At 46.0% G+C, this 24,206-nt stretch overlaps 1 protein-coding gene across 1 annotated transcript; it reads right to left on the bottom strand.

The window, feature by feature from the left end:
* Window positions 1-472: 472 nt before the first annotated feature.
* On the bottom strand, window positions 473-18,795 carry LOC6598750 (protein toll). The gene is made up of 3 exons (XM_002023748.2): window positions 18,664-18,795; window positions 3,790-5,047; window positions 473-3,706 (listed from the first exon to the last, which is right to left on the bottom strand). The coding sequence occupies exons 2-3, from the start codon at window positions 5,007-5,009 to the stop codon at window positions 1,624-1,626; spliced, it is 3,303 nt and encodes a 1,100-aa protein (XP_002023784.2). The 5' UTR covers window positions 5,010-5,047; window positions 18,664-18,795; the 3' UTR covers window positions 473-1,623.
* Window positions 18,796-24,206: the final 5,411 nt, after the last annotated feature.

Genomic DNA, 24,206 nt, shown 5'->3' on the forward strand with positions numbered 1-24,206 from the left:
GGGTAAAGGTATCATCTACCAGAACAATAAGAATTCTTCCACCTTTTTATCAGAGAAATTCTTGTTTTCTTTAAACTGAAGACTAGTCCAGGTGAAAACTGAAAATTGTATCCATCGAATGTAGAAAGACTTGTGCCAAAGGCCTAGAGCTCTTCGGTCTAATTCATAGACAGTCTAACCTTTAGTTCTCGAGGATTGCTTAAAGGATCATTCAACCTGAAACTGTTTCGAAAAATCCCATGTACTTCCTCCCCTAGAAAATCAATAATCAACAGTTCTTTAATTTTTTAAAATATATTTATTTACGTTGTATGTGTGTGGGTTTTCCATATACAATCAGATTCAGATTCATACACATATACTCGTGGGCATACGGAATTATGTAGATGAGAGTCTGCACAAGTGTTGTAGGTACCTTAGGCAATTACATATCATATTGTATCAGTAGAGACAATCTGCAGCTTAGACGGTATGTATATACTCGGTACTATATTTAGGCTTAATTACATTTACGTATCATAAACGATATCTTGTGTCCGTATGAAATGAAAGGGCTCTAGCTTAAACGGTTCGATAGATTGATGTGTGATGCGTGATAATGGGTGGAGGCCGTACAGTACAGTATATCTTATGCATATAGCGTCGTTTAAATGGTCATGACATGTGGTTATACGCGTAGTATGTACCTATAATTGATATTTGTGATAGTTTTTGTGAACTAGGAGAATCTTGTGCGATACATTTGCTGTTGCTGTTGGAAAAGTACAGGAATTCTCGTATTCAGCGTATGTACAGTAGTAGTCGTAGAGTAGTTTATGGTGTATTTGCAATCGAATATGAGGATATGAGTGTACGAGTAGGCTACAAGTTACTTAGGCTATAGAATACATACATACATACAATAAAGGCAATTTGTAATTCTCTTTCTATTTTGTTGTTTTTAGATCGCGTCGGGGAGGGGGGTGGTCTTTAAACTACTATTTGGATACGTCATACATATGTGTTATGCTTGTTTCAGTGTTCAAAATAAAGCTCGATTTGTTCAAACGTTTTCAAGGGATTCCCATGCGGCCATGAGATTCGTTCAATGGTAAAAGTAATGTTCAAAGGCGGAGGCAGCTTAAAAAGATTAAGAATTAACAATAATTTAAATGTACAAATAATCACTAAATAATTGAGATTTGTTTATGTTCTACAGGAGTCTGCACAGGGTCGGGTCTAGGCGCTAAGCTTACATATAACACTTAACAGAGTGGGGCCAGAGATTCATTACCATCCTCTTATAGTATTCTCTTTTGTTCTCTTTTCTCCCCTCAACACAAGGCCACATGAAATATTTGAAAATTGAAATTTTCATAAACTTTTCCTCTTGGGGGGCGGGTTCCCCACAGCAGAGGTAATTAAAACTAGGGAGGGACGGGGGCTGAAAACTTGACCAAAACATGCAGAAATCAATAATTTTCTATAGACTTTTTACATTCAGCTGTGGTTGCTCTCTGCGACTGCGGTGCGGCTGCGGCGGTGGCTGCGTCTGTGACCATGTCTGTGGCATCCCCCCATTCTTCAACGGAACAATAGCTCATCGTCGGGCTCGAACTGGAATAGTTCCGCCTTCTCCCAGTCCTATACGTCGCTCTGCTTGGCATTCGTGTTGATGATGAAGGCCCCGTTGATGTGGCCATTGGCGTGCGATTTGCCATTGTGCGGCGTGTAGAGATTCGTCAGGCCATTCTTGCCATTGGCAATCATGATGGCCGTGTGGGGCGTGCCGCCGTTCAGCTGTGCCACCAGCGGGTTCTTTGTGGCCTCCGCCGGCGGTGTGGTCAGCGGCGGCGTCACCGGCGATGGTTTGATCAGCTCCAGCTTGTCGTCTGTGGAGCCCTTCAGCGGCGACTTGACCAGTGCTCCATTGCCCACATTACCGAGGGGCTTGCGGTGGGGCAGGGCGAAGCGCAGCTTATCCCAGAACCACGGATCACCCCACTTCAGGTAGGTGTTCATCTTGAGGTACGCCTTCAGCTCCTCGTCCAGCTTCTCCACGTCTCCGATGTCCGAGTAGATGACCACAATGATGCGGGCACGTCCCTCGTTCAGGGCCGATCTGTGGGCTGCCCGGAACTCCATGCGCGCCCACTCCGACTCGATGAAGTTCTGGCTCAGCACGATGATGGTGCGCCGCGAGTCCGCCACCGAGCGCACAATATTCTCGGGAATGAAGCCACCGACCAGCCAGTCGCGTTCGTGCACACAGAGCTGGAACTTCTGGGGTCCGTGCTCCAGCTGCGGCACGAGATACTGCTCGATGAAGCTCTGGTCCTTGTGCGAGTACGAGATGAAAGCGTCGAACTTCTTGTCCTTGTCCAGCTCCTCCTCCGTGACGAACCACAGGAACATGTTGTGCGCGTACAGCCAGATCTTGATCTCCGTCTGGTATTTGTAGTACAGGGCGGCGGTGATGCCGGCCAGGAAGCCAGCCAGCGAGATGACCACAGCCATCGCAATGAAGACACCCTTCTCCTCCGGACAGATGTCGTTCGTCGAGAGCTCCGCCATTCGTGTGGGCATCTCGGCGTCCATGCAGAGCATCTCGCCCCGATCCCCGATCCTCTCGTAGTTGCTCTGCGTGAAGAGCAGCAGGGGCTTGGCCTCGCAGTTGCAGATCCACGGATTGCCCGACAGCATCAGCGAACGTCTGGGCATCGTGCGGTTGAGGAAGCCCAGCACAGTGGTGTTCAGGGTCTGCAGATGGTTGCGCCGCACATCGAGGTGCTTCAGGTTGGGCGGCAGTCGATCCACATCGATGTGGGTGAGATTGTTGCCCGCCAAATGGAGGCTGGTCACATTCGCGTAGCCGGGAGAGTGGGCCGCAGGCAGGCCGAGCAGCGTGTTGTTGTCCATATGGAGCTCCATGATGTGCAGATTGTCGTAGAGGGTCGGCAGCTCTGGGACCTTGGTGAGATTTCCCTCGTGGCACTTGATGACCAGCGCCTTGTCGAAGGTGCGCACCCAGCAGCGGCAGCCCCGTGGACACTGCCGCTGGCCGGGCTCCTCCGCACTGCCGATCGAACAGATGAGCTCCTTGGGCGGCACCAGACGCACTGGCAGATCCTGCAGATTGTGCGGCTGACTGCAGGTCAGTCGATCCGTGTCGAACTTGAACTGTTTCGCGTAATCCGGCACATGGGCGCCCCGCACCAGCTGCACGAACCACAGCAAGGTGCAGTCGCACACCAGCGGATTATCGTTCAGGTCCATGCGAAGGACACTCGTGGACACCTCCCCGTCGGGCATCACCGGCAGCTGTGGGTAGAAGTTGATTCTGCTGATCTGATTGTGGGTGATGTTCACAAACAGATTGGACTTGGACAGGAACTGCAGGTCCTCGTAGATCAGGGAGCTGATGTTGTTGTAGCTCAGATCCAGCTCCTGCAGGTTGATCAGATTGAAGTTCCAGTCGCGATAGATGAACATGATGGAGTTGTTGCGCAGATTGAGGCTCTGGAGGCTGGCCAAATGGCTGAACGGAGAGTTGAGCTGCTCCTGGAGGATGCTGCCGAGCAGGGGCTGCTGCAAGTCGATCAGATTATGCTCCATGCTGATGTGCATCAGGGCCGTGTTGGCCGCAAAGGCATTGCTGGCAATGTTCTTTACGAGATTATTGTTCATGTTGAGGGTTTCCAGCTTCTCCAGTTTGCTGAATATGTCACTATAGAGATAGAGAGGACAGACAGAGAGAGGAACATGTTTAGTGGAGGATTAAAGAGAGAAACCTTTTGCTTGAAAACCAACCTGCTTATGTCTGTGAGCATATTCTCGGCCAGATTCAAGTCCACCAGCTTGGTGGTGTGCTCAAAGAACGCATCCGGCAGATACGTCAGTTTGTTGTTGCTCAAATCGAGACTCAAGAGGTTCGTCTGATGCTCCAGGAGCTTGGCTGGCAGTGTGCTCAGATAGTTGTCCCTCAGGGAGATGTTCGTGATCTCCGTAGACTGCTCCAAGAGATCACTGGGCAGTGTCTCGAGATCGCAGCGCAGGAGCAGGACCCTCAGCTCCGGCTGGTTGGCAAACAGTCGAGCGGGAAGCGTGGACAGGGGCACACGGTTGTTGAGCAGACGCACCTGCCGCAGCTGCTTGTTGTGCTCGAAGAGACCCTCGGGCAGGGACCGGAAGTGGTTCGCACTCAGGTTGATCTCCGTGAGATTCGTGAGCAGCGAGAAGACATCGCGGGGCAGCTGCTCAATGCCGTTCGCATGCAGATCCACATCCACCACCGAGCTGGCGCCCTCAAAGTCGTGCTTCGTCAGGTTGTGCAGCTGATTGCTCCACAGATTCAAGTGCCGCAGCTTGGGCATCCTGCTGAAGACTCCATGTGGCAGGTGCTTCAGGCCGTTGCTTCCCAGCTCGAGGGACTCCAGGTTCTCCAGGTTGTCAAACAGATGCGCCGGAAGCTCCACTATGTTCGCCCGCAGATCGAGCCAACTGAGGTTTCGCAGATCCGCCAGGAAGTCCGCTGGAATGTACGTGAACCGCCGGGAAGTGAACCGCAGACGCTTCAGGTTCTGCAGCCGATCCAAGTGCCGACGCGTGATATTCACGCCCAGATTGTCGCTCTCGAAGATAAGCATCTTGGGGCTCCTGATGCCCAGGTGCTCCAGTATACCCGCAATCGGTGTGTGGCCGGGCAATGGGCAGCGCTGGATCTGCACCCGTTCGATCTCTCCGATCCTCAGTGGCGGCAGCTGTTTGTACTCGTTCGCATCCGTCAGATTGCACTCGATCTGGACATTCGAATTGGGCCGGATGGCCAGCCGGAACTTCGGGAACACATTGTAGGCGTTCGCGGGGCAGTAGATCTCGTATTCGGCCATCGAGGGGGCGCACTGGCAGGGCGAACTGACGCTCAGCTCGTTGCACTCATCCCGTCCGAAGGCCGTCTCGCCGGCCTGCCACTGCAACACCTGCAGCAGCACCACCAGCAACACCTTGCCGCCCGCTCTCAGTCGACTCATGACGACGATGAGGTCCTGTCTCTCTGGATTTTCTTTTGCTGCAAGCAGACAGGGGGAAAGGGAAAAGCACATTATTAGCAAAGAAGGAAATGTAATTGGAGTTCTAATTAATAACTGTCAAGTTTTTGATTGAAACTTGAGGAAGGAGGCACAGCGGAGGACATTTGTCATTATCATAATGACACGACAGCCGCAACGAGTATTCGAAATGTAATGACAAGGCAGCAGGACTGGGCGCCAGGACGACTTTTGCTTAATTATATGGAGCGATGAGTAAGAGTAAAAATAAAACGCAATTTAAATGAAAATGTTTGCTCTTTACTACTCGTAAAGGAAAACCCCTTAAAAAAAGTACAGAACCCGCTCATTAGGTGGCTTCTAAAGTCTCTTCGAAATGTCGCTTTATAAAAAGACAGTTAATTAAGCGCGCGAGTCTGAATTTTTGACAGACCAGCAAAAATATTGTGTGTGTGCCCCTTTCCCGTTGAAAAATTAATTCCATTTAAATGTAGTCTACATTTCGGGGGTCTGAAAGGCCTTTGGAATCCCGTTGTCCTGTGCCGTTACGTGCAAACACACACACACATGCACACAAAGGTACGCACAAACAGAGCCCCGTGTCGCAGCGCCAAAGCGACACCTAGCGGCAACAGCAGGTGTATAAATAAAGCACGGATTAGGGATGACACTTTGAGTGTGTGGAAGCCTTTTGTAGGTTCGTGAGTGAAAGGAAGAGCATAATCCGACACGAAGGAAGAAAAAAGGGTTCGAAGAATCGCATTATAGGTATTCCTGAATGTGAGTTATACGGATATTCTGAAGTAAAATCGAATTGTCCAAAAGAAAAGGTTTTATTTTGGGCAGAAAATAGATTAAATAAAGACAGAATGAGAAAATGGTTTAAGAACAGCAAAATATGGGCTTTAAATGTGGAAAACGTAGTATATTTCGTTCCTATATAGGAAATAAGAACCCAATCCAATAACTGCTAGGAAAACGTTGACTAAAATAATGATAACCCAAAAGAAATCTACCCCGAAGTACGTTTCTCTTTGCTTTTCGTTTGACACTTCATTTTCTTCAGATTCTACAATTTAGAGAGCTTCTGATCTACGAAATCCAGAACAGATCTAAAGGAAATCTATATCTCTTTTATAAGAACCATTCTCTGTTTCTCGTGAATAGTTTCGTGCCCCACAAACATTGCCATCTCTAAAAATCACTCGCGATGAATCCCTCGACTTGCCAACGTGCATCCAGCGTGCGTGCCTTTGTGTGTGTTTGTGCAGCAAGCAATGTTGCATTTCATGGCTGGCTCACCTCGAAACCACGCCCCACCCCTGTACGCCGGCAATTCCTACCATCCCCCTCTCCCCTCCGCCCGTGCGGTGTAATTACGGTCACAGAGTGTATAAAATTTTGTAAAGCGTTCTTCTTCTTCTATTATGTACTTCTTATCCGGACGGTCCGTGCCGTCCATCCGTCCCGTTGTACCGTTGTCCCATGTGATGTCCGTGCTGGTGCTCGTATCCTGGCAGCCTCGTAACCACGTATGCATATTCTCCGTGTGGCCACTCTGCCGGTCTTTGTGCATTTAATGAATTTGTCATGCACTCGAGTGCTGCATAATACGAGATTTTGTTTAAAGCTTCGAGAACCACTTGAGCGCCAGCCAGGACGAGGTGTCCTTGTTCTCCTACTCGTCTGCGTCTGTGTCTGTGTATTTCCTTTAAAGTATTCTCTCTACTATCTCTTTCAGATGCTGACAATCTAATTGTGCCCATTACGAACAATTTGAAAGGAATTCAATTAAAAGTTTTTCGGCTGTTGGTTGCCTTCTTGCCCGTCTGTCATTTTGGGCCCTTAGAATGAGAACTTTAGGCCATCTATTGCATCTACCCGGCTGGAAAAAAGTTCTGCTCCTCCCCTCATACTCCCCTCTGTCTCGGGAGGCTTTTGAATGAAATTTTGATAAGGCAATTTAATTATGCGCGCCGTAATTTGATTTCCAAATTGGTGACTTTTCCATTAATTAGAGGGCCAACAATGATGAAATTTACAGTGTCGCCTCTGGCTACTGCCGCCGGCTGTTCGCCGCCTGTTCCCTGCTGGGGCAGTGGAAAAGCGTATTGATTTTCCTGCCTTTCCTTTGGACAATTGCCTTAGTTTTGCTTTGTTAACTTGATAAATTTGATAAGCCCGCCCTGTACAGCAACAAACATATTTTGACTGTTTTAAAGGTGGTTTTGTTTTTGCTAAAGAGAAGTGCTTAAAGTCAATGGATACTACTATACTCTAGACAAAAATGGACTTATATTTGATTCATACTTCGGTTACATATCATCGGCTTTTTCCATGACATATAGAATTAATACTTTGGTAGCCCAAATATACATATGAATGTTTTTCAAAGTCCGATTACTATTTATACCCTGTACTCGGAGAGCGCTGGGGTGTATTATTGCCATTTCAAGATATGCAACAGCCAGAAGAAAGACTCCATCTCTCCAGATACTCGGTATCCTGATGTCGAGGTACGTGTGCCGCCACAGAAACCCTTCCCACTGGTTTAAATCAGCATATTTCATATCTTCCAATCCAATTTCTTTGCCAACCAAAGCGCATCAATGCTACTGATCACCGGAGGACCTTTTTCCTTCAACTAATTTTCATTTTTATTCACATTTTCTGTTTTTTTGTGGCTACATATTTTTCTTATTTATTTTCTATTTATTCTTTTACCAAAACTGTGGTTTAATTTTGATAGTTTGAAGGCCAGAATGTTTGCTTTTTGGTATTGAAATCTCTATTTTCTTGAACAATCCTGGAATCCTTAAGCTATTAGAGGCACGTCTGCTGGCAGCAGGAGTTCATTTTGACCTCAACACCTTGTTCTAGGCCATGGCTTGTGGCACTACTCGGCAACTTCAATTTCACATAAAACTTGAAGCACTTTTCACCCAATGAGCCGCCCTCTCCTGCTGTGTTTTGCCTTTTAAATTTCTTATCTAAACTGGCTCCGGCTGGCTTTCTTCCTCCATTCAGAGTTGGCCAAGACCACCTTAGCCAACTTGGCCATTGTTGTGCTGGTCCTGGTGCTGCTGCTGCTGCTGGTGCTGTGGCTGTGCTTTTGCCAAGATTTTAAACATTTATATTCACTTAGGAAAATTACTTTTCGCTTTTATGCCACGCTGGCCGTGTAAATATCCTGCAACGAGCTGGAACCTGGCTTCAATCCACACTCACAGCCACATCCACAGCCACATCCCCATTCACATTGATATCCCGGACGCGTTTGTTTATGCAATCTAATCTGTGGGCGGGTTTTGTTTGCTGACATCTTGCCTCAAGCGGAACGCGTGTGGCAAAGTGTCATTCGATCGGGAGGGACAATCAAGGGCTTTAAGTATTTTCCCCACTCCTCCGCGCTCGTGGGGGATTGTATTCCTTGTGCCAAATACCTCCTTTGGCCATTAAAAATAATTGTTAATTTTCCACATGCCCACGAAATGCCTGTGGAAAATTATGGAGCTACCTTCGGGGGCGTTTCGCTCGATTTACAATTTTTCAATGTTTTAATTAGACGCTCGACGGGTGCTCGGTGTCGTTAATAAAGGTTAACGAAGTTTTCCAGCCAAGCCGCTCAGATTTTTCACACATTTTCACATACAAATACACACCCACAAACCGCACACACACACACACGTAAACACGTACACACGTACACCCACATGCCATTCCTCGGTATTCGGTTCTCATTCCCGGCGTAGTCGTAGAGATTCACAGACATTCCAGTTGAGTGCGCATTTTTGCACTCACATGCCCCTCCCGCGCTTCCGTTTCCGGTATGTAACGGTACTAAATTCATTAGGCACACTAAATTACAACCGCAGGCATGCTGCACAGCCACCAAAGCAGCAGCACCAGCAGCAGCAGAGTCTCAGTCTCCCATTGAGTGGAGCCGGCTGGAAGTGTGGGTATCCTTTTCCTGTTACCTTGGATTTTTATTGCTCGCCCAAGGAGTCGTGTGTGCGAGAGCGAAAGAGTACCCACAATGTAAGCCTTCACTGCCATTTAATATTCGTGGAATACCGCCCGCAGCGTGCTCTTGGAAAATTGGCTTTTGGGTTGCCTGCCTGCCTGCCTGCCGCAGAGAGCGTTTTATTATTGCAAGGCAGTCCCGAGCCCTGGGCCCCGAGCCACATTGCCATTTAATGGTGAACTTTTCTTAATGCCACCAGAGTCGGGGATTAGGGCAATGCCAAAGCGTTTTTAATGGCGTTGACATATTGTTCCGTTCCTTAAATGAGAAATTTCCAAAAAACAGTGCCAGCAGCCATGGCAGTGCCACACATTTACTCGTATACGCACTCGCACATAAACATTCATCAATCAACATGACTAATTACTACAATTTCTGCCAAACGGCAACAGCAGCAAAAGCAGCAAAAGCAGGAGAGTCCCGTCGTCCTGTCGTCCTGCCTGCCACTCAAGAGGGAAAAAAGGAAAAACGAAAATCGTACAAGTTGTTTAACAATTTCTTATTAAAAACTTACAAATGCTTGGAGAGCGGAAAGTTCTTACACGCATCGTGAGGGTAAGCTCTTGGCCCACAAGTGTGGTTTTTTGTATCTTATTGCACCAGAAATGTTTTCATTTTTCCCCTTCGTCCTTTCCAGGGCTGTGGTGTATGTGTGCGTGTGTGTGCCAAAGGATTTCAATTCCTCCCAAAAACTTTTGCAAGCTCCCTCCCCGCCCACGCCAGAGATGGCTCTATCGTTACACTCCCATGTTTCTGGTTTTACAGACATCGACCTCCCATCTCTCGACAGAAACACTTTCGGTGCACGGAAGGCAGCTGCGAGGCATGTTTATATAGCCAGCAATACTCGTATGGGGATGTGGGCATGCGATGGGTATTGCGGGTCCAATGTATTGCCAAGCAAAGCTCTGAGCAAACATCTGTGCTCCCATGATGGAAATGTGTGCAAGGACGTTGGGCGGGTCTTAATATTGGAAATTGTTCAATATGTGATTGGTCATGTTGCAACTAGAGTGGCTCTGCCACCAGATACAAATGCCAGGCATTAGGCACTGCAAGGCCAGGCCAGCAGATACAACCTTTAAGGTAGTACATATAAATTCAGTTTTGAGGTTTACGAGAGTCCAAAGTCCAGTATGGGAAATTTCAACAGAAAAAAGTAAAGCCCTTCCAGCTAATTATGCGCCAGAAATCGCATCCGACGGTTTAAAGCCTCTTGAATGAATTCATTAAATCCTGCCTTCATTATTTATGGCTTACACTTTCTGCAGAATTTTATGCTTAAGCATAAAGCGCATTCCACAGAACACAGGGCAGACAAGACGGACAGGTCGGACAGACGGCTGAGAACTCTGCCAGCACTACAGACAAAGTGAACGTGAAACAAGAAAGGATGTTGGAGGGCCATCAGAGCCGAAGGATTATATACCCTGAAAGAGTGATTGTTTTGCTGGCTTCTGCAGGTTTTTGGTATCTGTTTGAGTTGAAGTCTAATAGGTATATCAAACAAACATTCATTCGTCTCTGAACACTCCCTCTGAATGTTTTTGCCAGATATCTTTAAGTCTTGAAAGACCTGTTGCAGGCATGCCTTACCTCCTCCCACTGCCCTGCAAACCCCTCTGAAAAATCACTCTACCCCTCGTTTCTGTGTGATTTCTGCGTAGAGTATAAAAATATCTCGAAGCTGCTTACGCGATGACGCCTCTGCTTAAGTGCAAACCGCCGCCGGCTTGGCGAATCGCTCAAGTGCAAGAGGCCACTGGAGAGAGAGAGAGAGAGAGAGAGGGAGGGGGAGAAAAATATGGAGAAATACGCAGACAGCGGAGAATGGAGTTGGCAGCCTGTGAAGTCTCGAAATTCTCTCATTTAAATGTAAAATTTCTATTAGTAAACGCATCCCGGCAGCTGCTCAAAAAGCGGACTGGAGTGAAGCGTGGCTCAACTTCAAAGTCAGCGACAAATCCATAAGATACTCATTCACTCATTTGGCAGAGGAGTACTCCCACTCCCAGTGCCAGCAGCTGCACAACTCGCGGAAAGTTCAAGTTGCAAGGAGGCAGCGGCAGCGGTGGCAGCCTCAGCTGCTAAGCAGATGAAAGAAAAAGGGGTTAAGACCTGATTTGAGGCACACACAAAGAGAGAGAGAGAGCAAAAGGGCCTCCTCCTCACTTCAGATCTGGTTGAAAGCCAGAGCTCATTGTCTGAGAAATAGAAAGGCTGGCAAGACGATGCCGATGCAGCGTGTTTTTTTTGTCTTCTTGACTTTTTTTTTTTGCGTTGCCAAGTCAGCGAAGAGTCACGAGGCCACGGGACAGGCGGCAGGCGGCAGGAGGCAGAACTTGCCAAGTGAAAGGCTTTGTAATGTCATTTGTCTGTTAATCATGTTGTCGTCCCCAAGTTTCTGCGCAAAGTTTTAGCATAATGCGCTCGTGCCCGTGCCCGTGCCCGGGACAAATGCAGAAACTTGTTGAGCCCGGGCCTTCATCATCATCATCATCTTCATCCGGGGAGTGGAGCCATGGACTGCGTTTCGGGCAGGCATGCGTGACGCATTCATGTTTAATAGTCGCCCATTGTTGGGGCCAGGTCGATGATGGCCATGATGATGTTGTTGTCTGCCGCATGCCTTTGAGGTTGACCAGAACGCCGAAGCGCCTGGTGGCGCTGATTGTTGTTTGCTTTGGGGTGCCGTGGCCTCAGCGTTGTGACCATCAGGGGCTTAGGCCACTCAAATGGATACTCTGTGGTTGACTTGGCCGCCACTCCCCACTCGCCATTCCCCTGCTCACTTAGCCCACATCCTGCCTGGCCTGCCTGGCCTGCCTCATTCCTGTTGTTTAGTTTCGGTGGAAGAGCAAACATTTAACGTAAATTGATTTCCACTCTGAAGAGGATAGGATCTACTTCTAGGGAGTGGAACAAAAGGTGAAAAGAATTCTCGTTTGCTCAGCGCTTGATTATTCCACACATTCCATCATCAATCTTTAGCAGTAGAGTCCACTCGTCCACTTGTCCACTCTTCCACTCTTCTACATCCAACTTGTCATTTCCTTAAGCCAGAGCTTACTTTTGTGCTGGTTCTGGAGCGCTCCTTAAGCGACTAAGTAAATTTATCTGCAACTTCCACACACGCACAGTCCCTCACATAAATAAACAACTGTGGGGCGTACTGCTGGTAGGCAGTCCGCAGGATTGGGAATAAAATAATAGACACCCAGTCCTCCCTTCAACGGGGAGAAGGAGGAGCAGGAGGAGGAGGCATCATCGTAAATGAAAATGTCGTCCAAGCTGTACGCTCGTCCGTTCAGCGCTCATTTAAACAACATTTTATGGGCCAGCAATGCCATGAGTATATCCAAGTGGCAGTCCCAACCACCGGCCACTCATATTGTAAATAATACAGCATAATGCCCCCTGCACCAACAGTCGGCAGCGGCGGTTGCCACAACTTGCTGCGATTGCCAGGGGACGCACGCGCGTACTCTTCAATTACCAACAACGAAGACGCGACATCGAAGGAGTACGACTGGGTACTGGCCTCTGGGGCTGTCTTCAATCCACTGGGACAGGTTCTACAACTACTTAATTTTTCGTATACCCAGCCCACAGGCCTGCCGCCTGCCGACTGCCGACTGCCGCCTGCTTACTGCATTCAAACTTTTGCCGTGGCTGTCTGTCGTCTCTCTGGGCATTTTATGCTTTCTTGATTTCTATTTATTCTGCCTATCGTTGTCGCAGTGGCAGTGGCAGTGGCAGTCGTCTTCGCCCTTGCCCGCGCTGTTTGTTTGCTGTTTTCCTGTCCGCTGCCGGCCCTCATAATTTGCGCTTTGTCTTATCCATTAATCGTTAAGCAGAAAGGGTGTATTGTACAAACGAATGAGTATGGAGTGCTTGACTCTCCAATGGGAATTTATATAGATTTAACTTGTACTTTTGTGGGTCTATCTGCAGCCTGGATCATGGGAGACTCTGGCCTGTTCATGGAGATCAGGGAGATGTTCAATACCGCCTTTAAGGATATAGAACTGTGCCTTAAATCGTCTATTTATATAGGTATTATCCATATATCGATCAAAATGCATAACTGATTAGATCTTGTGGTACCAGCGACATGGCTCATACAATCTGGTACATATTTGACAGTCAGAAGTCAAGAAAATCAGCTTCTAAAAACCTTCTGCCCCATCATCTTTTTTCCAACCATTAGTGACCCTTCCAATGGTCATCCCCTAGTCGTTAGCTTTCCCATTCCTGGGATTGCATGCAGTTTAATTCGCGTATCCCCAGCGTACCAGCTGCGAGTCCAGACCCTTCTTTTGTTCTTACGATTGTGCTTCAGTTCTGCCTGTTGTTTAAATGTGAGTCACGTTTAAAGTTTTCTTTTTCGTCTGCTCCGCACTCGGGGGCCTTAAATGGTATGCCACTCCATGATTATGGTGGCCCGAAGAGGAACCCCATCCCCCCATAGAGTATAGAGCCCCATAGCCCATATAAAGCGCTAATTGTGAACATTTTGCGCTTGTTATAAATAAACGCACACGACTTTATTGGTTTTGTTGTTCTGAGCTGTTTCCAATATGGTGGCAGGCCATCATTTTTGGCAGCTTTTGGTCTGTATTACATACAAGAAAAACCCCCCAAAAGTTGCATCTCCATCGATAATTAAGTGACATTAGCGCTTTTGGCCTGGCGCCAGTTGTGTTCTTAGCCTTGGCGTCGACAAAGTTTTTCCGCCAGACAAAAAGCAGATGCGTAAATCACTCTGATTAGTTCTTGGGATTGCTTCCAGGAGACAGTTATCCTCCAAAATTAGTTCAAATAAATACTGGTGTATGTTTTTTCGAAGAGCATACGAGTATTTCCAGTCGAAAGGACTTATCTGTGACAGGATTTAATCCCAGGTTCATATTTATATGTAAAAAATGTGGAATATTTCGGACATGTAGTCGCCACATCCGCATAAGCCCGATATTCGTTTCATTTTATTTTATTCGATTTCCCGCTTGATTTTCGGGTTATTTATTGTTTTAAGGTCACTTCTCGTTAGGGTTTTGTATTGTGTGGGCCCTCTTGGATTGCTTGGGCATTAAAAATGCATAAATATTGACGGAATCTGGCGCGGCTTTGATTAACATTTAAAACTCTCTCTCTCTGTCTCCCTCGCGAATAAGTGCTGAAATATGCGCGCATTTATGGAGACATTAACATTTATCATAGCTTTTCCAGTGGGGATCCACTGCTTAACATAAATTCGCCAATTGCCGAACGGCGAGCGCCCCATGGATGGACCGGACGGACCGGACGGAACGGATCGACCGACCGCAGTGGCGATAAATAAAGATTAAAATCTCTGTGAAATGTTCACAAAAGTGCCCTGGCACTTCATTTCAATTTATGTACACAAGTATTTATATGGCCACGCACTCTCATGCTGGAGGTTCTGCAGTGATAAATCAAAAATTGCTGCATACTTTTTGGCGGCATACAGCAATATTGCAGAGGTCCTTCGACTGGTGTCTGGGACCCCTTTGCGTGCATTTATTTGCATTGTTCCCACACAATAAATGCAATTTCATGTTTCAATTGCAAAAAAGCAAAACAACCGAGGGGAAAAGTCAACTTGGAGAGTCCTACAACAGGCGCCATTACTGGTAGCAAGTGAAAAATCAAAATGGCGCCCGAGCTGAAAGTAAAAACATTATGTATACGCCGAGTGGTACCGCCTATTAAAATTCACAGCGTGCCTTCCAATTTTTATGCACGCCCGTGCCCCGTCCCCTCTGCGCGTACCATTTCCTTCTGGACACTTTCAGTTTTTGCTGTTGTTTGCATTTTTATGGCCATTAAATCAAAGTACAAATAAAAGAAAGTAAATAAAAAAATTTGTTACAACCTTAATAGAGGTGCGCCATGGAGTGGTGGTGCGGCAAGGGGTGGCTGGCCTTTTGGTTCACAAATGAAATGAAATGCTGAAATCTTGTCATAAAAATGCGAGAATTCGTAAAGTGCACTTTATGCGCTACATTTGTGACCACCCTGCCACCACTGCCACTGCCACTGCCCTGGTGATGAACGGACTATGCTGCATGCCGCACGGTTGGGGAAATTGCATCAAGAAAATGAACAAACAAATGGGATTGATGATGAGATATAAGAGAGAAAAGTGTGTGCGTGAAAGGGAAATAACCCGGTGAGAGCTCTTGAGCAAAGGATCGAGGATTGAAGGCTCCGCATGTGTAATGGGATTGCTGTAAACCAACAGAAGAGGAAAATAAAACGAAGGACATGTTGCTTGAAACGATGGATATTTACTCCGAAGTGCCTCTTTAAATATTCGTATCTAATCAAAAAAATTAACATTACTAATTCTATCATTATGCAAATTCCTCGGTGACATTTTTGGCTGTTAATTTGCCTTTAATTATGCTTTAATATTTAGACCAACACACACCACCACTCTCTCTCCCTCCCGGCCAGCCAAATATTTAGCATAATTGTTGGCTAGAAATTCCAGGCCCCAGCCCTTGGCCAGAGCGGCGGAAAAGCTGGCTCTGGCTGCTGTGGTGACACTTGAAAACCAACCAAAAATAATTTCCTGGTAATACGCATACAATTTTCGTATATTTACATAATGTGCACTGCACATATTTTCAGTTGCAGGAGCAGTAGTCGCTCACTCACCCGCCCCCTCCCCCCCGCTCCGCGGGCGCCCTCTCGCTCCGCTGCATTAATTGGTTTTTCGTTTCAAATATTTTCCTGGCCAAGAAGGGTCGCTCGGCGACAGAGGTGTTGAAAACTATGCAATTTTATATGCAAATGCAAATTTAATGAGCTTTAACCCAACGACTCTGTCATGTGCATGGGCCTGGGTCCGCTCCGTGGCCCGCGCGGGTGTTAATTTTTTGCTTTTCTGTTGAACATTTTTGGTTAATTTTTAATTTTAATTGCAGTCGCTTGTTCAATGTTTTATCTTATTTATTTTGCTTATTTTGTTTTGTTATTGTTGCTGTGGCCGTGGCTGTATTTTGCATAATTATGCATTGGCCATTGGCTGACTGTCAACATGGCATCTGTGGCACGGCGTTTTTCCAAATAAACATTTTATTATTTATTTGACAAATACCTACATAACATAGTCGTCGTGTAGAGGTCAATGTACGATGTGGTTTTTGGTCGTTTTATGATGACTACACGGTATGCAAAAAGTATTTGGGGCTTTTGGGAGACGAGTATGCTTCGATTTCTGGGTATATAACAGGTAAAATGGCTGTGATTTGGATCAATAATAGCCATAAACAGTGCATAGATCATTCTGACTCTTCATCGTCATTGGGGATGTACTTTAACGCGTACAAATAGTTGTACAATCTTTATTAGACACAAAATGGTTTAAATATTGCAACTAAAATGAAGAAAACAATCTGCCAGGCGGCTCTTGTTACTCTTCATCGTCATTTGGGGTCCATAAATAATTGTAAAATAAATCTTAAATCGTAGGCAACGGCTGAAGTTCTCCGCTGACTCCACACCCTCCCATCTCTCAGGCAACGCTCTCCCCTGACTACCAGGTATCGCCTTGTCGTTGCACTCCACCTATAGGGTTTTTTGTTGGTTTTTTGTGGCGGGGGTGTGACATTGCATCAATTAAACTAATTGCGCATTTAAATTGGCAAATTATTGGCTCGTTCTTTAATCATAAATTATTTATTTATGCAATCAATTTGCATAAAGTCAAATAAACCGATGAGCATTGTTGTTGTCTCTCTGTTGTTGGTCTATGGGTCAATGCCAGGAGCCCCTTCCCGGGCTCACGGGCTCCCAGTCCAAATGCAATTTAAATTTTGTACAGAGTTTGGCCTTTGCTTATTCTTGTGGACGGCATTTGGAGTACTGAGCCCGAAATGCTTTCATTTTAATTTGCGGTCATCCCGCCCACAGTCCGGGTTCGGGTTCAGGATTGGGATCGGGATCGGGGTCACCGGTCACCGGTTTGGCGGCGTCACTGGTCGCTGGCAAAACCAATTAAGTGGGCTCTAAGGCTTCGGCCAACGAGAGCCGCATAGCCGGCCATAGACTACGGTTCTGGGAGCGCGTCAAATTGAAAACCATGTGCGAAATTTAAACGTTTTTTTTCGGCCTTTTTTTCGGGTTTTCCAGTTTTTCATTGCCGCCGCTGCTAACTTTGTGCAAAATTTAATTAAATTCTTTAGCTCTTTGAGCCGCAGGGACGCAGAGATGCAGAGATGCAGGGATGCACTCTTAGCGCATAATTTGTCTGCCAGTTGAGTGCTGGATGCTGGATGCTGCATGCAACAAAGCGCTCAAAAAAATATATATCCACACATGTATTGCCAGAGTGTTGCATACAGCTTGGGGCACAGCTCCGACTCGATTGTGTGTGCACCGTAGAAGTATATTAATAGTTGCTGTGGCGCCTCCGCTTGTCCTGTGCCACCACCACCACAGTAAGCCCTTTTCAGGCATTTTTTTAGTAGCACTTTTTGTGGTATTTGTTTTAGATGCGACGCCCATAAAAGTGCCGCCAGAAAATGTTTAAAAAGTGTTTTTCCTTATGCAACAGCCACGACAAAGTGTTTGTGGCATATACTCGCAGTGTGCACGCCCTTTTTCATGCCCCTACTGTTGACATTTTCAAAAAAAAGTGCCTGTCACAATGCATTTTCGCATTTTGCATCCGCAAAGAGAGCAAACCATGGGCGGGTAGGAGCCCCAGAAGTGGCAATAAAACAATGAAAGTCAGAGTAGGGGAATGGCTTGGTGATACCCTGGAATATGCATATCTTATGCGAATGTGCTGGAAGAAACGTTTTCTTCGACTATCATTGGGAACAGACTCTGTTGAAAGAAGATATAGGTCTATTCCCCATCGATCGAATGATCTATGATGAGAAATATAACACTTTATAGGCCCCTTTCCATCTAAAAACCCATCATATCCCAGCCTGGGAGGTCTATCAAATTCCTCATGTGTCTGTGTCTGTGTGCGGCTGACAGTGAGTGATAAAAGTTATGAACTCTTTGGGAAATTCGCTAAAAAATTTACAAGTGTTAGAAGCGTTATGTGTGTATGTGCATCCTGTGTACATATATTTTCATCGTGTCATATTTTTCTTTTTTGTTTTTTTTTCTGTCTAGAGAGAGCGCGCTGCGCATTTATGAAAAATAATTGCGGTTTGCATTTCTGTCGTTCGTCATTTTTTTGTTCTGTTTCTGTTTGTGCCACATTTCCGGGGCCCCGGTGCGACCCTTACAACAACTCGGCGCTAAAACATATTTATTTAATGCAATTTATTTATGTTTTCCCCATTCGTCCTTTGCTCAATTAAACAGGCAACCGCAGAAAAAAATTAACAAAAATCAACACCACACAAAAGAACAACAACAAAACATATCAGATTAAATGAAAACTGAGTACAAAAAGTGAATTTTGTGTAATATTTAATAACATATTTAATGATATATAAATAATTGGATGCCAAATGAATTTTTTGCCGTTTTTTTCTTTCTTTTTTTTGCGTTGAATAAACTATTATTTTGTATGAATATTTATAGGCGCTGAGCGCTGTCATAATATTTATTTTCACTTACCTTTCGCTTGTCGAGCCTGTGTCGTCGCTGCTTAATGCAAATGATGACTGGAATCCTTGAGTCCTTTTGGGCCTGCTGCTTTCTTCTACTGACGTTGCAGGTTTTTGTACATTTTCAATGTATTTTTAAGTAATTTACTGCAACAAAAAAGCGTGAAAAATATGCAAATTAGTTGATGGTGCCACAAAACAAGAGGCCGCGTGGGGGGCATGGCTGATTAGCATTTCAAATGAGTGCCGGCGGGAGGGGCGTGCCATTTCTTCAGCGACTTTTCAACTTTTAGCCAGACAAGTGCCTGTATGCATATGTGTGTGGGTGTGTGGGTGTGTGAGTGTGGGTGGGTGGTGTATGGGGTATGGGGTGGTGCTGTCATTATGACACTAATTATGTCATACATATGCAAAAGTAGCAAACAACCCGTGCCCGTCCGTCTTTCCTGTCTATCCGGACTTGTTCCCTTGCGGTGGGTGCCGCTCGTGGCTCAAGTGGTGTGCACATGACACGTGTGTGTAAGCCACTTAAATTTTAACGCATACCTAATGCCTATTCATGAGTCCTGCCTGCTCCACCAAAAAGGGCGTGTACGCTTAATTAAATTAAGCTCCGCTGTTACTCGTACTTAGAATTTGCAATGCAAGCCATCAGCATCACCATCGCCAGACATCACCGCAAAACAATTTGCAAGTCAAGTGCGTTATAAAGCAGACAGCGACTGACTGACTGACTGACTGTAAGTGTTGCAGCGATAGAGATGGGCAGATTCCAGACCAGTGCTGGAAAACTGCAAGTCGTGTGGGCTTCAGTGACACGAAAGGCACGACAGAAAGAGAAGACGATCACATATTCCCACCGATATTACGGTTCTACTACTGTATATCATTTAATATACATTTTAGGATAATTATGGCATCCCAAAAGATTCATTTCATCGCTTAAACCCACCTTCTTTCCGATATCGTGCTGTTTACTCAATCCCTTTGCCCATCTCTAACCACAGCTGATGCTTGAGCTGAGCCAGAGATGGATTGCTGGTTGGGATTCCATTTGGAAGGGAACTATGCTAAAATAACAGTACTTTGCAGCCCCCCACTTGTGGCCACATGCATATTCAGAAGACTGAAATATGATTTTATTCAATTTTACGCCACTGTTGGGGCTTTCCAGGCAATCGAATCAAACAAGAAAACAATTCAGTGGAGAGACAATCAGCTTTTATTGCAAAACTGTTTCTGTTTATTCAAGAAAATAATTAAGAACTAAGCCTCAGATTGCAAATAAATAACAAATTCAGTCGAAAGGCAGATCTCTCTCGGGGGGGGGTTAACAAAGGACATGGCAGGACCAGGACCCGGGGTCAGGTCAAGTCCTGTAATTTGATTACAAAAATCTAGAAAAGGGGAAAGATAAACTTTTCTTAAATTTACATATTTGGATATAAACATTTTTGCGGGCCTAGTCATAAATAAGCCAGGCATCTTGTTGTATCTTTGTATCTTTTGTATTTGTTTTTGTTTATTTTATATGCATGGCCGGGCTGCTTCCTCAATAAATTTATCAGCTCTCATCTACCACTTCTCAGGGCTCTGTCCGTCCGTCCGTCCGTCTGTCCGTCTGTCTGCCTCTCATATTTCTGTGAAGGCCCAAGTCCACTGCCGAAAAATGTCTAATTGCTGGTCGGTCGCATATGCAAATTGCCAGTTATCAAAACTCTGGACAACTCTTCAGGAATTCGTAATCAAATTGCTCCTTTGTGTGGCACTGGCCATAGATTGGGGGCAGGATTGGGGGGGAGCACAAAATTGAATGAATATAAATTTTGAGAATTTGTGGTCTGGCTCTGACATTGATTTCTCTTTGTTGGCCAATCTTCCATTGCATGTCTAATGGAGATTATCTGTTAGCCTTCGGAAAGGTGCAGTTTCAGCGCCTTTTCACATGCCACATCTCTGAGGTCTTCATATTTGTTGCGATTGTAATAGAACTACGCTGGTTGGGCATTTATCTGCATGCCACTTTTGCCGGATATCTTTGGAATGGTTCCTCTAGTATATTCCTGGGTTCTTCCCTCAATTAACCTTCTCTTAGGACAACCCTTTTCGGGCCATCTATCCCCATGCACATCTCCCATAGGATGTGGCATGTCTGTGGAATCATCTGAATGTTTCTGGCCGGCCATCTATCAGGCACTTTTGGTCTTGTATCTTGCATCTTGCATCTATGGCTGGAATGAAGTATCTTTTGAAGCAGTTAATCTGCCATAAGCTGCCCCTTGTGGAAGTACACCTCTCGCTGTTTCTGCCATCGGGTCTCTGGCCATGTATCTGCTAATTTGCATAGGCCAAAAAACCGCAAACCCTTGTTGCTGTTCTTGCTGTCGTTGTTGCCACATTACGAGTATGTGTGTTGCCTGCATTCGTATTCATCCAAGCATGCGGTAACATGCATTCAGCTCAAACAACTCCCTCTCCTTCTCCCCTTCTCCCCTCCTCTTCTGTGGCTGTCTGTCTGTCTGTCAGCTCTGTCTGGCTGCATTTTCATATTGAAAATCACTGAAGTGGCAGACCAGTTACGTCTCTCTGTCTCCCTCTCTCCCTCTCTCTCTCCTGCCTCTGGCTCTCTTTTATGACTTTTGTGTGGCAGTTTTGGTTCTTCGAAAAGATACAAAAAAAAGAGGAAAGAGTAGACCCCACCGAGTGGAGCGCATTTTAATTTTAATAGACATGGGGCCCGGCCGCCCTGTTGAGCATAATGAGAGCTGCTTAGGGCTCCAACAGGCAGCAGGGGAGCCTTCAATGGATGTTAATAAAAGTATGGCATGCATAATTTTTATTGCCCTGCCACACTGCCACTCCCCCGACTGCCATGTGCCGTATCTTCTCTCTTCTTTTTGTTTAATAATGAAATGTGCAAATGTGTTTTTCAGATCCATTCCACCCCGGTCCCCCAGTCACCCAACCCCATTTCCCATTTCCATTCTGGAGCGGCAGCACTCCATAGAGCACTGCATCTGTGTTTGTATCTTATGGATGCACGCGCCCTGCATTTTTTACATAATTACATTGCAGCCCCCCAACAGGCCTGGCTTTTGGCTTTTGTTTCTTGCGTTTTTATACCCGATACTCAAAATGAGTATTGGGGTATATTAGATTTGTGGTAAAAGTGGATGTGTGTAACGTCCAGAAGTAATCGTTTCCGACCCCATAAAGTATATATATTCTTGATCAGCATCAATAGCCGAGTCGATTGAGCCATGTCTGTCTGTCCGTCTGTCCGTCTGTCCGTCTGTCCGTCCGTCCGTCTGTCCGTCTGTCCGTCTGTCCGTCTGTCCGTCCCCTTCAGCGCCTAATGCTCAAAGACTATAAGAGCTAGAGCAACGATGTTTTGGATCCAGACTTCTGTGATATGTCACTGCTCCCAAAATATTTCAAAACTTTGCCCCGCCCACTTCCGCCCCCACAAAGGGCGAAAATCTGTGGCATCCACAATATTAAAGATACGAGAAAACAAAAAACGCAGAATCGTAGAGAATGACCATATCTTTTAGACTGCAGAATCTGAATTGGATCGTATTACTATTATAGCCAGCATCAAGAAAACAATTTCATTTTTTCTCGCCCTGTCTCTCTCTAACACACAGGTAGCATAGGCGGCTTTGCTTAGAGTAAAACATTAGCGCCTAGATCTCAGAGACTATAAAAGCTAGAGCAACCAAATTTGGTATCCACACTCCTAATATATCGGACCGAGACGAGTTTGTTTCAAAATTTCGCCACACCCCCTTCCGCCCCCGCAAAGGATGCAAATCTGGGGATATTCACAAATCTCAGAGACTATTAAAGCTAGAGTAACCAAATTTGGTATCCGCACTTCTGTTAGATCTCACTATAAAACCTTTAACTCAAAATTTCGCCCCACCCCCTTCCGCCCACACAAAGGACGAAAATCTGTTGCATCCACAATATTGCAGATTCGAGAAAACTAAAAACGCAGAATCATAGATAACGACCATATCTATCAGATTGCTGAATCTGGATCAGATCAGATCATTTTTGTAGCCAAAAGGAACAAATCAATTTGCATTGGCTACGCAGCGCCCGACGTCACGCTCAGACTGATTTTCTGTCTCTCTCGCACGCACTCTTTGTCGTGTCGTTTAATATTAGCGGCGTCTGCCGGAGGAAAGCCATACTGACTTAGTATCGGGTATAACTGTAGAGTTGCGGTGTCCGCAGCAACTCACAACGTTCCCCCTCGTTTTTTTCTCTGTTTAGTTGCTAATTTATTTGTATATGCATTTGGGTCTCCCACTTTGCAGGGGCTTTCATTCATGCAACATACATGCAGCTTCTGTTCCACTCCACTGTGCCTCCATTCTGCCACCACTGTGCCACCATTCTACCCCATACTCCGCCTCCTCTCCGCCTCCTTTCTGCTCCATACTCCGTCTCCTCTCTGCCCCACTCTTTGCTCATTCCTTTTGTATACATTTTTCAGCAATTTCTGCCTTTGTTCCACACATTAGAATGTATCTGGCGGATATGTTTTTCAGCAGTCTTTGTTCGCTTTCAAATTGTAATTACTTCAATTGCAAAAAACTCCCTTTAGTTGTTTATATCTTTTACACCATTTTACACATGTTTCATAATTCGCGCTTCGGTGCGCCAAAGCCTTTTAAATGTTGCAACAGCAGCGGCAGCGGCAACAGCAGCGGCAGCAGATTCATTTCACAGTATGCCCTGCTTTGGTTTGTTCGTGCGGCACTTTCTGCGGCTTCTTCTCTTCTCTTCGTCTCCTCTCCTTCCCCTTTTCTGCTCATTAGAGCCATGGTTCTTTGTGGCTGCTGCTGCTGCCTTTTACCGTTTGCTGCGGCTTCGATTTCCCATTATATTAAAGGTAAAAGAAAACTAGTTCTTGTTCTGCTTTTCCTTTTCCATCTCTCCCTCGCTTTTTGGTTTTCTTTTCTAATCAAGTTGCCACACGGCCACTGCTGCCACTGCTGCCACGCTGCCACACACAGCAAGCGCATTGAACCAGGAAAGTAGATTTATGCATTGTTCTTGCTGCTTGCCGCCTGTTTCTTCGTGTTGGCGGTTCTAGTGGTTCCAGTGGTTCCACGAGTGGCTCTGTAGTGGCTCGATAGTGGTGATGCCTCTGCTGTGCAGCGTGTTAATTACCTTTTGTGTGGTGTAGAAAGTCGACTGGCTGGCTGCCTGCCTGCCTGCCTGCCTGCCTGCCAGGAAGTGGAGTCGCACGCATTAACCGCAACAAAGTTCCCTGGGAAGTCGGCCCAAAGAATTTCTCGTACTTGGCGCATAAATCATTTTTTATTAGCATTAACACACGATGAGCCCCCGAGGCTCGGATTTCGCATGGCCTGCCACCAAAAGAATATTTCGTACTTCATTCGCTTTGCATGTTTCCAGCCAGACTTAATTGAAATATATGACCGACCCCGAAACAAAAAAAAAAAAACATTCCAGTTGGCTTTCGGCCATTTCTCAGAGCAGCGGCACGCAAAAGGATCATATTCGTGCGGAAAATAC

The sequence above is a fragment of the Drosophila persimilis genome, unplaced genomic scaffold (assembly GCF_003286085.1).
Source record: "Drosophila persimilis strain 14011-0111.01,24,50 unplaced genomic scaffold, DperRS2 tig00000000-arrow-pilon, whole genome shotgun sequence".
NCBI lineage: Eukaryota > Metazoa > Arthropoda > Insecta > Diptera > Drosophilidae > Drosophila > Drosophila persimilis.